General features: G+C 42.4%; 1 protein-coding gene and 1 pseudogene across 1 annotated transcript; both read right to left on the reverse strand.

The window, feature by feature from the left end:
* Positions 1-8,217: 8,217 nt before the first annotated feature.
* On the reverse strand, positions 8,218-8,626 carry LOC141271511 (telethonin-like; annotated as a pseudogene).
* A 2,208-nt stretch (positions 8,627-10,834) lies between these two features.
* On the reverse strand, positions 10,835-12,382 carry LOC141272559 (telethonin-like). Its single transcript, XM_073683407.1, has 2 exons — positions 12,104-12,382; positions 10,835-11,807 (listed from the first exon to the last, which is right to left on the reverse strand). Exons 1-2 carry the CDS (start codon positions 12,244-12,246, stop codon positions 11,390-11,392), a joined length of 561 nt encoding a protein of 186 aa, XP_073539508.1. The 5' UTR covers positions 12,247-12,382; the 3' UTR covers positions 10,835-11,389.
* Positions 12,383-13,846: the final 1,464 nt, after the last annotated feature.

A 13,846-nucleotide genomic window follows, 5' to 3' on the forward strand; every position in this document is an offset into this window, starting at 1 on the left:
GACTTACAAATGCAGTAAAGAGTCCAATCTATCAGAATATAAAATCAATCAACCCGATTGGTAAACACTATATATAAAAAAAAAAAATTAAATGCCAGAGTTGCAGTTTTTCGACTGCTGAAATACTGCAAATAATGCAATAAGAAGCCATCAGAACATCGTATCTTCCCCAAAATTGTATTAATAAAAAGTGAAACTCGGGGCAAAAACAAACCTTCACATAGCTCAACTGAAGAGTCAAATCTTTTTTACATTTTTTTTTTGAGAATCATATTATTATGTTATTTAAAACAAAGAAAAAAAAACAATTCTGGTATTCAGGTTTTTTTTTTTTTGCGTTTTTTTTGGGGGGGCTATTTTGGAATTGCTTTTCCATTTTCCAGCATATTACATGATAAAATGGTTGATGTCGTTTAAAAGTACAACTCATCCTGCACAATATAAACCCTCATACGGCTATGTGGTATAAAAAAAATAAAAAGTGTTATGGCTTCTGAAAGAAGGTGAGGAAAAAACTAAAGGGCAAAAACAGAAAATATCCATGTAAGGAAGGGGTTCAAATCCAAAGTTGATAGGTAACAAAATTTACTTTTATGTGTTACTTTCATAGTGAGGATCCTGTAAAAATCCTTTATGGGGATCTCAAAGTTAGAAAAATTGTGACATTTCTAGTGCCAATATACAATGTAATTGCAGACTAAGCATTTATAGCTAAACTTTAACATGCCGTTGTCCATTTTATAGCCACAGAGCTTATGGCATGGTTTCCTTCAGTCTCTATGGATGGACAGTACTCAGTTCCCTTTCGTCCCGAGACTCCCCCGTTTCCTCTCCCTTGATGAATCGCGTGATATAATATTACATGTTGTGTTAATCCTAGTTGAATCCAAGTCTGACAGCTGCATGTGTGACGGGACGAGCTGTACTGTCTGCTGCAGGCATATTCCTGGGTACAGCACCTAACTTTAGGGAGGGTTTGTTTGGCACAAGCTCTATCTGTTGGTTTAGACTCTGTAATACTGAACTATAGTCTTGAGAAAAACTAAGTACACCCTCTTTGAATCCTATTGTTTTACACATCAGGACATAATAAAAAACTCTTGTCGTTAGAAAGTTTGAAAATTAGGTAAATGCAACCTCAGATGAACAAAACACATGAAAAATTACACCAAATCACTATATAAAAAAAAACTAGGCCTAAATTCAGAAGTAGTGTGTGAGAAATTAAGTACACCCTTAATGCTTCTACAGAACTTAATAAGGTAAGTCACAGCCAGGTGCTTCTAATCAAATACCCCTGATTAATTGATAATCACCAAGTGTGGCAATCCATATAAAAGCAGAAGTTTTGCCTGTTTGCTGGTCTGGAGCTTTCTGACACGTGTTAACACAATGCCAAGGAAAAACGATAACTGCAATGATCTTATAGAAGCAATTATTGCTGCTCATCAATCTGGGAAGGGATATAAGGTAATTTCCAAACAATTTGGAGTCCATCATTCTATAGTGAGAAAGATTATTAGAAAACATTCAAGACAGTTAACAATCTTTAGAAGGAGGAGGAGAAGTCCCACTAAATTCATCCCAAGGTCAGACCATGCATTGCTCAGAGACATTGCAAAAACCAAAGAGCTACAGTTCAGGCTCTAAAGAACTTAGAATGTTTAATGTTCAAGATCATTACAGTAATTCAAAGACTGAACAATTTTACTAGCAAGAGGGCATGACCATTAGGAAGACACCCAAAGAACAGTTCGGTAAGAAGACCAGATTTTCAAAAAGGGAAGAGGGCCCAATGTGTCAGGAACAAAGAGGCGCAGCGAGAAAAAAAACAAGAACGCCAGACTCAAACAAACAGGAATATTTAGACCAAGTTAACATTTTTTTACATGTTTTATACAAATTACATATTTATGGCAAATTACAGGTCAATGTTTAAGTTGAAATCTCATTTGAGATTTATACCTGTGAGGCTTGTAGGGCCCCCTGCACTACAAACGGATGATGTCAGAATATATCATGTAAGTTATATAATGATGGACTTGTGCCAGATAGATCTCTCTCTCTAAGAGACACAGTAATTTTATTGTGAATATGGAGTCTCTACAGGGTAATGTCATAGTATATGGTGGAGCATTATGTCGCCAGTGGAGCCTAGAAGTTTCAACTCAATCAAAGTAATATCAGAAAATCCCCATACACATTAGATTGTCAGCAGAGCCCTCTGAAACTAGGATCCTCTTTTTTTTAGGGTATGTTCACACTAGGCGTTTTTTTAGCATTTTTTCTCATAGACTTTGCTGGTACTGTAAAATGCAGCTGAAAATTTGCATAAAAAAAAGGTGAAAAAACGCCTAGTGTGGACATACCCTTTATCTAGTATGCTAGGTTTAATATACTGTAAAGGAATACTATTATCTGAAATTGTGACGGCACACATTCTGAGAAGCAAGACAAAACCCCATTTACTTGCAAGATGGCACCAATGTATAAAGGCCAGGGCCGGCGTCAGCACCCGGTCCACCCGGGCAGGTGCCGGGGCCCTGGGCCATCAGGAGGGCCCACCCGCCACTCCCCCCAGCATCTGTGTAGGTCCGCTGATGCTGTTTGATCCATCACTTTACCAGACATGGCCGCTTGCAGTGCGCTGTACAGCTGTGTCTGCTAGTAATGACACGGCAGGGTTGGCACGGCGCCTTTAATTTTGCTTGTGTGTCGCCCCTGCCTCGTCATTACTAGCAGACACAGCTGCACGCGGCCATGTCTGGTAAAGTGACAGCAATCAAACAGTGCCAGCGGCCCTGCACGGATGCTGGGGGAGAGGCACGGGCCCAGACGGCGAGTGGGTCCCCCTGATGGTCCCAGGGCCAGGTCTGTGACTGTGATGACCATCAAACACACGCCAGCGGCCCTGCACAGCCACATGCCAAAAGACCTGGACCTGAGACAGGCCGGGGGCAGGTGAGCGAGGCTTGTTGCTGGCTTCCCCAATCCCCATATTAAAAATATTTCTAATGTGTCTGTGTCTGTGTGTGTGTGCATGTCTGCGTACCGTGTGCATGTCTTCTTTACTGTGTGTGTGCATGTCCGCGTACTGTGTGTGTGCGTGTGCAGGTCTGCGTACTGTGTATGTGTGTGTGTCTGCGTACTGTGTGTGTGCGAGTGTCTGCGTATCGTGTGTGTGTGCATGTTTGCATACTGTGTGTGTGCATGTCTGGGTACTGTGTGTGTGTGCATGTCTGTGTAATGTGTGCGTGCATGTCTGTGTGGCACCCCAGGAGTCCGGTTGCCACAGTGGCATTGCCTCTCTCACAAGAGGTGATGCCATGCCTGGAAGCAAGCAGGGGTCCCCTAGTCAGGTATACTAGCATGCAACACTTTCCTGGCTCCAGACCAGCAAAGGGGAACTCCTCCGCTTAGCAACTGGAATCTGGAGGCTTGGTTAGTTAGAGTTAGTGAGAGGAGTCGAATACAGGACAGCGACGAGGAAAGACCTGGGGAGTGGAGCTGCACGGCAGTTCACCCCAGAGAGGAGCATAGAAGAACCGGACACCGGAGTTGTGGGGCACTGAAGGCCCAGCAGAAGAAACCGGAGGGCAGGAGACTGCAGGTCTCCTGGCCCCATCAGACGCCCGGAGGCTCAGCAGCATGATAGGGCCCAGCACCGCCACGTGGGAGCGACACTCCAGGAAGGCCCGAGCTGCCTGCCATACAGGTGAGGAACAGACGTTATACTCAGGGACGAGGGCCGCAGCATAGCTATACGTAGCAGGGCCAAAGAGATTAGCGCAAAGGGAAGGCCTCCAACTTCACCTGGCGAGGTGGATTTCCAATTCGCTTCCAGGCCGCCCGGACCTCTACTACCAGCTAGTACCCGTGCCCCGGTCTGCTTAACAACCGCAAGTAAAGATAAGAAGAAACCGCCATTAAGTTGTGGACTGATTATTAACTGCACCATCACCTGCACTACACTGCACAGCAACATCTATAACGTCACCATTTCCTGCCCTGGAGCTAAGCTCTGCCTGTGGAGCGCTGTCCCAACTCTGCTGCGTCAACATCAGCTCCACAGGATCTGCACCGCAGGTGGCGTCACGAACATTTATATAAAACTTTAATTCCCCTTTTCTCAACATCCCCTTTTATCGACCGCCCTGGGTCACGGACCGGGTCACCGCCACTGTGGCATCCCCCAGCATCGTCCGGCCCGGCTACCGAGTACCCAACGGCCCAGGGGGAACATCAACTGTGTACTGTGTGAATGTCTGCATATGTGAAGGATGAGGAGACAGCCTGGGCCCTGTGTTGTATAACCTATATTTCTCCACGGTATCTGTGCATCATGAATCGTGGTATTTGTTAAAGAGAACCTGTCATGTCCTATCTACTATCTACACCCCCATTGCTTTGTTAGTAATGCAATGTGCATCACTAATAAGCTTTTTTCATTAAAATTGGTGGTATTATAATGATTCTATAACATTTTATTACTTATATCCTACCTGCTCGTTTTCAGTCACATGGGTGTGATCCTCGTATTCAGTCAGGGGTGGGCGCAGCATTCAGTCCCAGCTGGCGCCGCCCACGTATTTGAAATTTGCTCCCGGCGAACGCTGATATTTGTGGGGCGCATGTGCAGTTTTACATGTCCGGCCCCGGGTCCCCGCTTGCGCAGTGAGGCCGTGTAGTTCGCAGCTTCACTGCACATGCGCTATGACCTGCAGCTCCCCGCGTGTGTGAACTACACGGCCTCACATCGCATGCGCGGGAACGCGGGGCCGGACATGTAAAACTGCACATGCGCCCCACAAATATCAGCGCTTGCCGGGAGCCATCAGCTGCATTCACTGTAAATTGTAAAAATGATAATTACAGTCAAAATAATCTGTATTAGTTTTTTCATCTTCAAAAAAATCACGGATGTCTTACATCTTTTTTATGGACTGACCAAAAAAAGTGGCCTGTTTTTACAGACTGTCCTGGAATTTCAGGACGATTGATAACTCTGCGTCCAAGGCCTGTGGAATAATACATTTCTATGTTCAGGGATCTTCCTGAAACTGAAGGTCAGATTTGTGGTGCAGCTCCTCTTCTTGATACGCTCATTACTTCCTGTGTTGTTACTTACTTGTCTTGGACTGACTCTGGGTTGGTGTGATGCGGAGCCTTTTCAAGAGTAGGATGTTTATATGTAAATTGCTCCATGTATGTAGTGTATGAGATATACGTGCCTTACCCTGTGTAGATTGCCGAGTAATCTCATCTCAAGGCTTACCTCATATGTGAGACTTCTGGCGTTTTTATATCTGACATTCTCAGTTGTCGGGTCTTTTGCTGAAAGTTACTTTATTTGTGATCGCAATGGATACATGAGTAGCTGTGGGGTTTCTGATTACCTTCTCTGGCACATTTCATATGTCTCAGATGGGATTTGTCTTAACTAAGAGATATCCTAGTTATGATGTGCCTGACTGTTTTAGGTTTGTTCTGCATGTGCGGGTATGGATCTATGTGTTGCTTTTACATGCAGTATACAGTATATGATCTCATATGTATAGGTTGTTATGTTCAATTTCTATTTAAAAGGTGTTTCCATTTATTTTTGTTTTAATCAGAGGCAAAATTATTGGGGTAAAATAAGAAAAAGAAGTTCAGCTTAACCTATGAGTCCTCTTCAGCGTTGCCTCTCAGATAGTTTTTGTCAGACCGCTAGTAAAGATGTCATAACTACCAGTCACCTGACGCCACTAATCAGTGTAAGGTCAGGAGACTGGTGATCGGGGCACCATCACTAATGGTCCAGTGGAGATTATCTGGGCAGCAACAATGGAGCATGGAGTGGATTCCTGGGGTAAGAACAACTTCTTTTATCCCAATGCCCTCCCCTGACATTTTTTTTAATTTTTTTTAAAAGGTTACAAAACTTCTCTAAAATGTTGAGAGAAAGTAAAGTATCAGGACTTCTTGAGTAAGGTTAATAAGGTTATACATCTGAGATAACTATCAGCCAACAGATCAAATGCCCCCATATATATTACAGGAAAATCATCCACACCTGAGCCTTGGCAGACCATCTAATGTGTATGGGGACCCCAGATATCATCTGTTGGTTGCGAAAATTATTCACGGTTTAAGATTAATTTCCGATGCTTTTGTTCTGCAAGTAGATAAGCTAATGAGACTTGTAGGGGTTAAGGGCTCATTTAGAAAGGCCTACTGTGGCCGCTAAATGACCCCCATATGCAAGCTAATTGGCAGTTGTTTAAAAGCCTGTCAAGATGGGCCGACAGCACTTCCATGTGTATTGTACAATTGTTAACTTGCTCACATGTGGTGACATGCTGCAAAAACAATGATTTTTAAGTTTACTTAAAATCATCTCACCCGGCGAACAAACATTTTACTAATTTGTCTCGTGATTGCCGTCCTGTTTAGACAGGCCAATAATCGGGAATCGAAAGTTTCTAGGAAGGCTCCTTCGTGTTTATCATCCTAAGTGGGCCCTTACTTCACTCTCCCCATTTAGCACATGAATAGGGAGTCAGAAGAGACACCTGTTGGCTGAATGAGCTAATCTGGGCACGTTAAAATGGCTGGCTACCTTCGCGATACATTTATAGCTAGCCTTCTAGCCTTTACTGGTGGTCTGTAAACTATGGAGCCCCAACTGTTGGAAATCTATAATTATAAGCATGCAAAAATAACTGGCTGTAGTCAGTGCATAGGATGGAGACCACCCATTTACTACATCATACTACTCCTGAAATATCAATAAAGTAAAAGGTGTAGCACTTTTTTTTTTTAAACATCAACAATGTCCCTGCCGTACATAAATAGTTAATAACCCTTTAAACATCTATTTTCCTCCAACATGTGGTTTCTAATAAAGAGCCTGTTAAATCTCTCTCTGGGCAGAGCACATTCCACTAGGTGTGAATTCCTAACAGCGGCCAACTTTCCGGCAACCACTGGGACAACACATAAACAGTGGTATTAAATATAACACTCCCCTCCCCCACTGTTATCTTTTCATACAGTACATAATAGATCATTTATTCTCATATTGCAATTAGTATGATATGTCTTATCATCGCTGCTCTCTTATGTACTGGGAATTATCCGCGGACTCTAGAGACTGAGGGGTCGGGTAATTTGCAACCTCTACAAGTATTATTGCTATAGCACATAGCCAGTCCGTAGTCATGTGCTTTATGTTATATACTCTGTTGCAAGCTATGCTTTGGAAGCACAAGTGTGATGTACCTAGGTATTATAGACGTAATGACACCGCCAGATTGTTCCCTGGTATCAGCCACTTTAGATGGTTGAAAGGCTTATTTAAGGCTGGGTTCACATCATGCATCATTCTGTTTCACTCTTTTCTGGAAAACCATCTGTTCCCATCACACAGACCAGTGTTTCCCAAACTCCCGTCCTCACGGCCCCCAACACATCATGTTTTCAGGATTTCTTTAGGGTTGTACAGGTGAGGGAATTATCATCAAGGCGTCAGAAATTGCTCCAGGCTCTCTCACCTGAGCAATACTAAGGAAATCCTGAAAACATGATCTGTTGGGGGGTGTGAGGACAAGGTTTAGGAAGTACTAACTGGGATCAACTTGCTTTTCCATCTGTTATTTTAAAAAAAAGTTTGATGGAAAATATAATGGAAGTCCGGCTATAAGGAGGACCTAAGTGTTCTTCAATGAGAAGGGAAAATCCTTGGCCCTAGCTATCACTATTTGATTTCTAAATTGTCCAGTTCTGTGTTTGTGGGAGATTCTTTGTAATTTTAGAATTCAGTGGCATAGAATTGAGGGAAGCAAAGGGCAGTTACCCCAGGATCAAAAGTCTATGAGGTCGGAAAATTTTACCACTCTCTCCTCTCTACTGAGGCAACACCCCACTGTTAAATGATCGCTGTTGCAGGCACCGCTTCTTGGTGTAGTGTAGTGAGTGAATGCCCAATGCTGCCTAAAGGGATCCCGACAGCTGATACATACTGCCCTATCCACGGGCAGAATGTATCCGTCACAATGCCTGTATGATCTCAGCCAAGTATTTTTAACTCTGAAATGCTGTGTTTTGGAGAAGTTGTGTAATATAGCTGATGGCAAGAAGGAACTGAAGTAATTTTGTGAAACATGTAATCCCTATAAAACTAACATCTTATTTTTCAGATGGTACACTCTCCATGCTACTGTCCATCATAGTCCTTTAGCCCCTCTGAACCTCCTAAGACATAGATCTTGTGAAGGAAGATGCCAGGCCGGGTTTAGATAACTCCATACGTGCTGGCTGCATAACTGGAGGCAACTCTTTGGTTATTTGAGAGATGGGTATCTTGTCTTGGCACAACCCATCAGTGCCTGGATTTCTGAGGACTCTCTCAAACTCAATCATGCTACGAAGCTGTGGAGGTGTTGCCATGCGATCCATCTTGGAGGAGAGGTCTGCTGGCTTGAAGATAGGCAGTGGTGGTTTGAATGATACTGGGCCCGACCTGCCGCATGGCGTCAGGCAGAGCAGGGACCAGCATACACGGCCGGGAGCGTCTATTTAATGGTTCAAATGAGGCGCCCACTCACATCACGCAGCCGCTCCTAGCCGGCAGCGGCGGCCCCATATTGTCACCACTGCATGCAGTAAATGATGCAGGGCCTGCCCTGCTTCATGATCCGGAATACAGGGTCGGGGGTACGGGAGTGAGGTGAGTATGTGTTGTGTTTTTTTATTATTATTAATATATATATATTGGCTATGGGAGGCTCATACTGTATATAAGCAGCTATGGGGGGCTCATACTGCATATAGGCAGCTATGGGGGGTTCGTACTGTATATAAGCAGCTACGGGGGTTCGTACTGTATATAGGCAGCTATGTGGGGGCTCATACTGTATATAAGCAGCTATGTAGGGCTCCTACTGTATATAGGCAGCTATGTGGGGCTCCTACTGTATATAAGCAGCTATGTGGGGGTTCATACTGTATATAGGCAGCTATGTGGGGGTTCATACTGTATATAGGCAGCTATGTGGGGAATCATACTGTATGTAGGGGGCTATGGCTATGTAGGGGCATATTGCGTGGGCCTGTGAGCGGTTATCCTCATTGCAGTATGGCTTATGGTCTCCTTTTCTTGTTCTGATTGAAGGAATCCCCTGATCAATTTCTGAATGACCAAAAGAGGGGAAAAGGCGTTAGAAGAAGATGCCATTAAACTAAGTACACAACTTCTTAGGCCATATAGGGTCTATATACGGTATATATAATAGTCCATGTCCATAGAAACGTGTCTATGAGGTATATGAGTTTTCAAATTAGCTAAATAAAGAGAATTTTTTAAGTTTTTTTTTGTTATGGTTTACATGTATAAGGGCCCCATAGGTTGATTCGTTTGGTTGTTTGAGGGGGCTATCTGAGGTTTCATATTGTATGTAAGGGCTATGTGGGAGCTCATACTGTATATAGGGGGATGTCAGCATACTTAATTCTGCTCAATATTAAGTCATACAATTAATGTAAAAAATAATTATAATTAATATGTTAATATTGAGCAGAATTAATTCAACCTATTGGCTCGGCATCCACAACAGTCAGGGTCTCTCATGTAGCCCCTTCGGGAAAATTAATTTCCCACCCCTGCTTTATTATGTATAGTACTATATTATGTATAGTGCTGTACATAAGGGAAAAATTTGCACGGTGCACATAGCGCACCGCTATCTCTGTCATTTTCAATCTACAGATGTGCACCAGAGCATGTGTTACTCACATGACCTATCACATGACCTATCACATGACCTATCACATGATCGAGTACCTGGGGGGGCCACACCTTCTAAACTGCCCGGGGCCCTGGCTTCTCTTAATCCACCCCTGACTAAGGTAATGAAATTGTTACATGAAACAAGTGTAATAAAAATAAAAAGCAAAAAAAAAACATACAACTTTTTATTTGTAAAATTCTAGGTCTGATTTTAGTAAAAAGCAGATTACAACATATAGTATGTGTTTGCCATACAATGAGTTCAGTACTGGACTGGTGGAATGGATTCAGGGAGTGATAACTATTCAGGGGTCCGACAGAGGATGCTAAGTAATTGTCAGGCATTTGTAACATGTACTTTGCCACTGTAATAATCTGATGTGAATGACCACTGACAAAAAGTAACTATATAACCATTTTATTACATCATAAATATGACAATCATTAGTAAGTAACACAAACATAATACAGAAAAATAGACTTTATTACATATCTACATATACCACTGTGCAAAGTATTTGTAATCCAAAGCAACATATAATCTGTGTTCATTACTACACAGGATTGACCCCATTAAAGGCCCAGAGAATTCGCATTTGGTAGCTTATAATTAATTTTGACAGATAAGCCCCAGCTATACATAGAATTGACTAAACACCCATCGAATGACCCCAAAGTCTTCAGATCTTTCTTTCACACCTTTGAACTTCCTAAGTCTGCTACATGTAGCTTATTTACTGAAATGAGAAATAAGAAAGACTAAAAATAGGATGCAGCTCATAAATTCATGGGCAAACTAGCAAAAGCAACCCAGGAAAAAACTTTCAGCAATAAGGTGCTATCCTTTAGGATCCAGTTATAACATCATATCCTTTAGGATCCAGTTATAACATCCTATCCTTTTAAGATCCAGTTATAACATCCTATCCCTCATGAACAAGTTACAATATCCTATCTTCTGGTACTAGTTATAGCAATTATCCTTTAGGACCAGTTATAATATTCTATCCCTCTGGAACAGTTATAACATCCTATCCTTCAGCTTCCTCTTCCATGGCCTCTCCATGCCTAATACTTTCTAATGCCAATTCGTTTTGCATTTCAACTATCTACCTGTATCCTATGTCCAATGACTTATTGTTTATGGACATGAGAAAATTCAAGTACCACAACCATATCTTCCTCTGAACCACCAATTTCTACACATGACATTAAGAACCTTCTCAAGAACAATGAAGAGATGGGTGAACGTTCCACCTCTCACTGCAAAGCCGATATTCTAACCTAACAAGACTTTGGGTTTATTGACTTCCAACATTTGTAGCAGATAACAAAGGAGCTGACGTTCAGCACTGTAAAATGATGATCCGATACATTAATGTAATACAATGATTTCCAGATACAAATATTACTTTCCTATGCAATATTCCTACCACAATCTGAGCAATTTGTCTATAAATTAGTTTGCTAATGGACATTTTGCTTCTGGGCATAAACTCAGTAACTGAGATTCTAGTGCAAACACAATGCAGACACAAACTGCATTCAAAAACTGACCTTCCTAGGACTAATACATTTTTCAGATGGTACACTCCCCATGCCACTGTCCATCATAGTCCTTTAACCCCTCTGAACCTCCTGAGACATAGATCTTGTGAAGGAAGATGCCAGGCCGGGTTTAGATAATTCCATACGTGCTGGCTGCATAACTGGAGGCAACTCTTTGGTTATTTGAGAGATGGGTATCTTGTCTTGGCACAACCCATCAGTGCCTGGATTGCTGAGGGCTCTCTCAAACTCAATCATGCTACGAAGCTGTGGAGGTGTTGCCATGCGATCCATCTTGGAGGAGAGGTCTGCTGGCTTGAAGATAGGCAGTGGCAGTGTCCTCATGTAGGGCAACTGATATTGAGTAAGGCGGTGACCAATGCGACCCATTTTCATAACCTGAGCTGGAGAACGTTGAACAAGGAAATGTGTCTTGCCCTGCTGTCTGAAGCTTTCTCTTCTCCAAATGTTGGCATCACGAGCATTGCAGCTGAATGACAGAAAAATGGGAATCAATCACATCTTCTATGTAATATTACACATTAGATTAAATGATACTTTTTCATTTGTATCGATAATATCTGTAAAGCGCTGTGTAATTAATGGCCCTATATAAGTGACTAAAATAAATAAATGATTAAATAAAAATATCTCTAGATTTCAGTGCCATATATTGGTCCTCAATAAAATGTAACTTTCCAACATAGTGGAGTTCAGGTGGCTGTGAGGCATTAGATGTCATCTATCTGTCTACTAGTTATAACTTCATTGGATCAATTGTCTCACCTTTCCTCTGGTCTACTGAAGACTGATGTATCCAGCCACTCTGCGGAGTAGTGCTCCCGTTGGGCCAAGTTGTCTTCCTTCACTTGACAGCTTAGCTCAGCCATAGTGCTGCCCTCTTCATGTGTCTCTGACTTCCCTACCATCTTGCGTTAAGTGTGTGTTAACAGGTTACAGTAGTTTTTGCAGTGCGTTTCCTCCCCTTGTTCTTGTTCTCCCCTATAGTGTTATGTCCTGGGTTTATATACACTTGGCTGCATCTATTTTCATTCTGCTTTGTAACAATCTATATCTATCCACAGAGTCATCCTCACCCCCCTCTAACCCCTCACTCCCACACAGTGACCACTGACTGACACACAGGACAGATATGGAACTGTGCCCAGACGTCACTGTTTATGGGAACATGCTCACTGCAGCAAGATGCGGGCATTGCTATTCATTTTGTCATCAGATCAAAGTTACACAGTTCCCAGCACAGGTTGTGCTCATTATGCCATCTGTTATCAACTACTACTGAGGTTCCTAACTCAGGATATGGCAACCAGATTTTTGCAATGATCTCCTGACTATAGACTATCAGGACTGGATCACACTGTGCTGGGTATATATATATATATATATATATATATATATATATATATATATATATACACAGTACAGACTAAAAGTTTGGACAAACCTTCTCATTTAAAGATTTTTCTGTATTTTCATGACTATGAAAATTGTACATTCACTCTGAAGACATCAAAACTATGAATTAACACATGTGGAATTATATAATTAACAAAAAAGTGTGAAACAACTGAAAATATGTCTTATATTCTAGGTTCTTCAAAGTAGCCACCTTTTGCTTTGATGACTGCTTTGCACACTCTTGGCATTCTCTTGATGAGCTTCAAGAGGTAGTCTCCGGAAATGGTTTTCACTTCACAGGTGTGCCCTGTCAGGTTTAATAAGTGGGATTTCTTGCCTTATAAATGGGGTTGGGACCATCAGTTGGGTTGTGCAGTAGTCAGGTGGATACACAGCTGATAGTCCTACTGAATAGACTGTTAGAATTTGTATTATGGTAGAAAAAAGCAGCTAAGTAAAGAAAAACGAGTGACCATCATTACTTTAAGAAATGAAGGTCAGTCAGTCCGAAAAATTGGGCAAACTTTGAAAGTGTCCCCAAGTGCAGTTGCAAAAACCATCAAGCGCTACAAAGAAACTGGCTCACATGGGGACCGCCCCAGGAAGGGAAGACCAAGAGTTATCTCTGCTTCTGAGGATAAGTTTATCCAAGTCACCAGCCTCAGAAATCACAGGTTAACAGCAGCTTAGATTAGAGACCAGGTCAATGCCACACATTTCTAGCAGCAGACACATCTCTACAACAACTGTTAAGAGGAGACTTTGTGCAGCAGGCCTTCATGGTAAAATAGCTGCTAGGAAACCACTGCTAAGGACAGGCAACAAGCAGAAGAGACTTGTTTGGGCTAAAGAACACAATGAATGGACATTAGACCAGTGGAAATCTGTGCTTTGGTCTGATGAGTCCAAATTTGAGATCTTTGGTTCCAACCACCGTGTCTTTGTGCGACGCAGAAAAGGTGAACGGATGGACTCTACATGCCTGGTTCCCACCGTGAAGCATGGAGGAGGAGGTGTGATGGTGTGGGGATGCTTTGCTGGTGACACTGTTGGGGATTTATTCAAAATTGAAGGCATGCTGAACCAGCATGGCTACCACAGCATCTTGCA

This window comes from Phyllobates terribilis, unplaced genomic scaffold (assembly GCF_046119375.1).
Source record: "Phyllobates terribilis strain yellow unplaced genomic scaffold, ASM4611937v1 Scaffold_5__5_contigs__length_657084704, whole genome shotgun sequence".
Classification (NCBI taxonomy): Eukaryota; Metazoa; Chordata; class Amphibia; order Anura; family Dendrobatidae; genus Phyllobates; species Phyllobates terribilis.

Bases quoted from the DNA above. Each gene is read 5' to 3' on its own strand.
- LOC141272559 (XM_073683407.1), bottom strand. From the start codon at position 12,246: ATGGTAGGGAAGTCAGAGACACATGAAGAGGGCAGCACTATGGCTGAG. The intron at 11,808-12,103 runs GTGAGACAATTG...TCTGTCATTCAG, and splicing joins TTCAGTAGACCAGAGGAAAG to CTGCAATGCTCGTGATGCCA.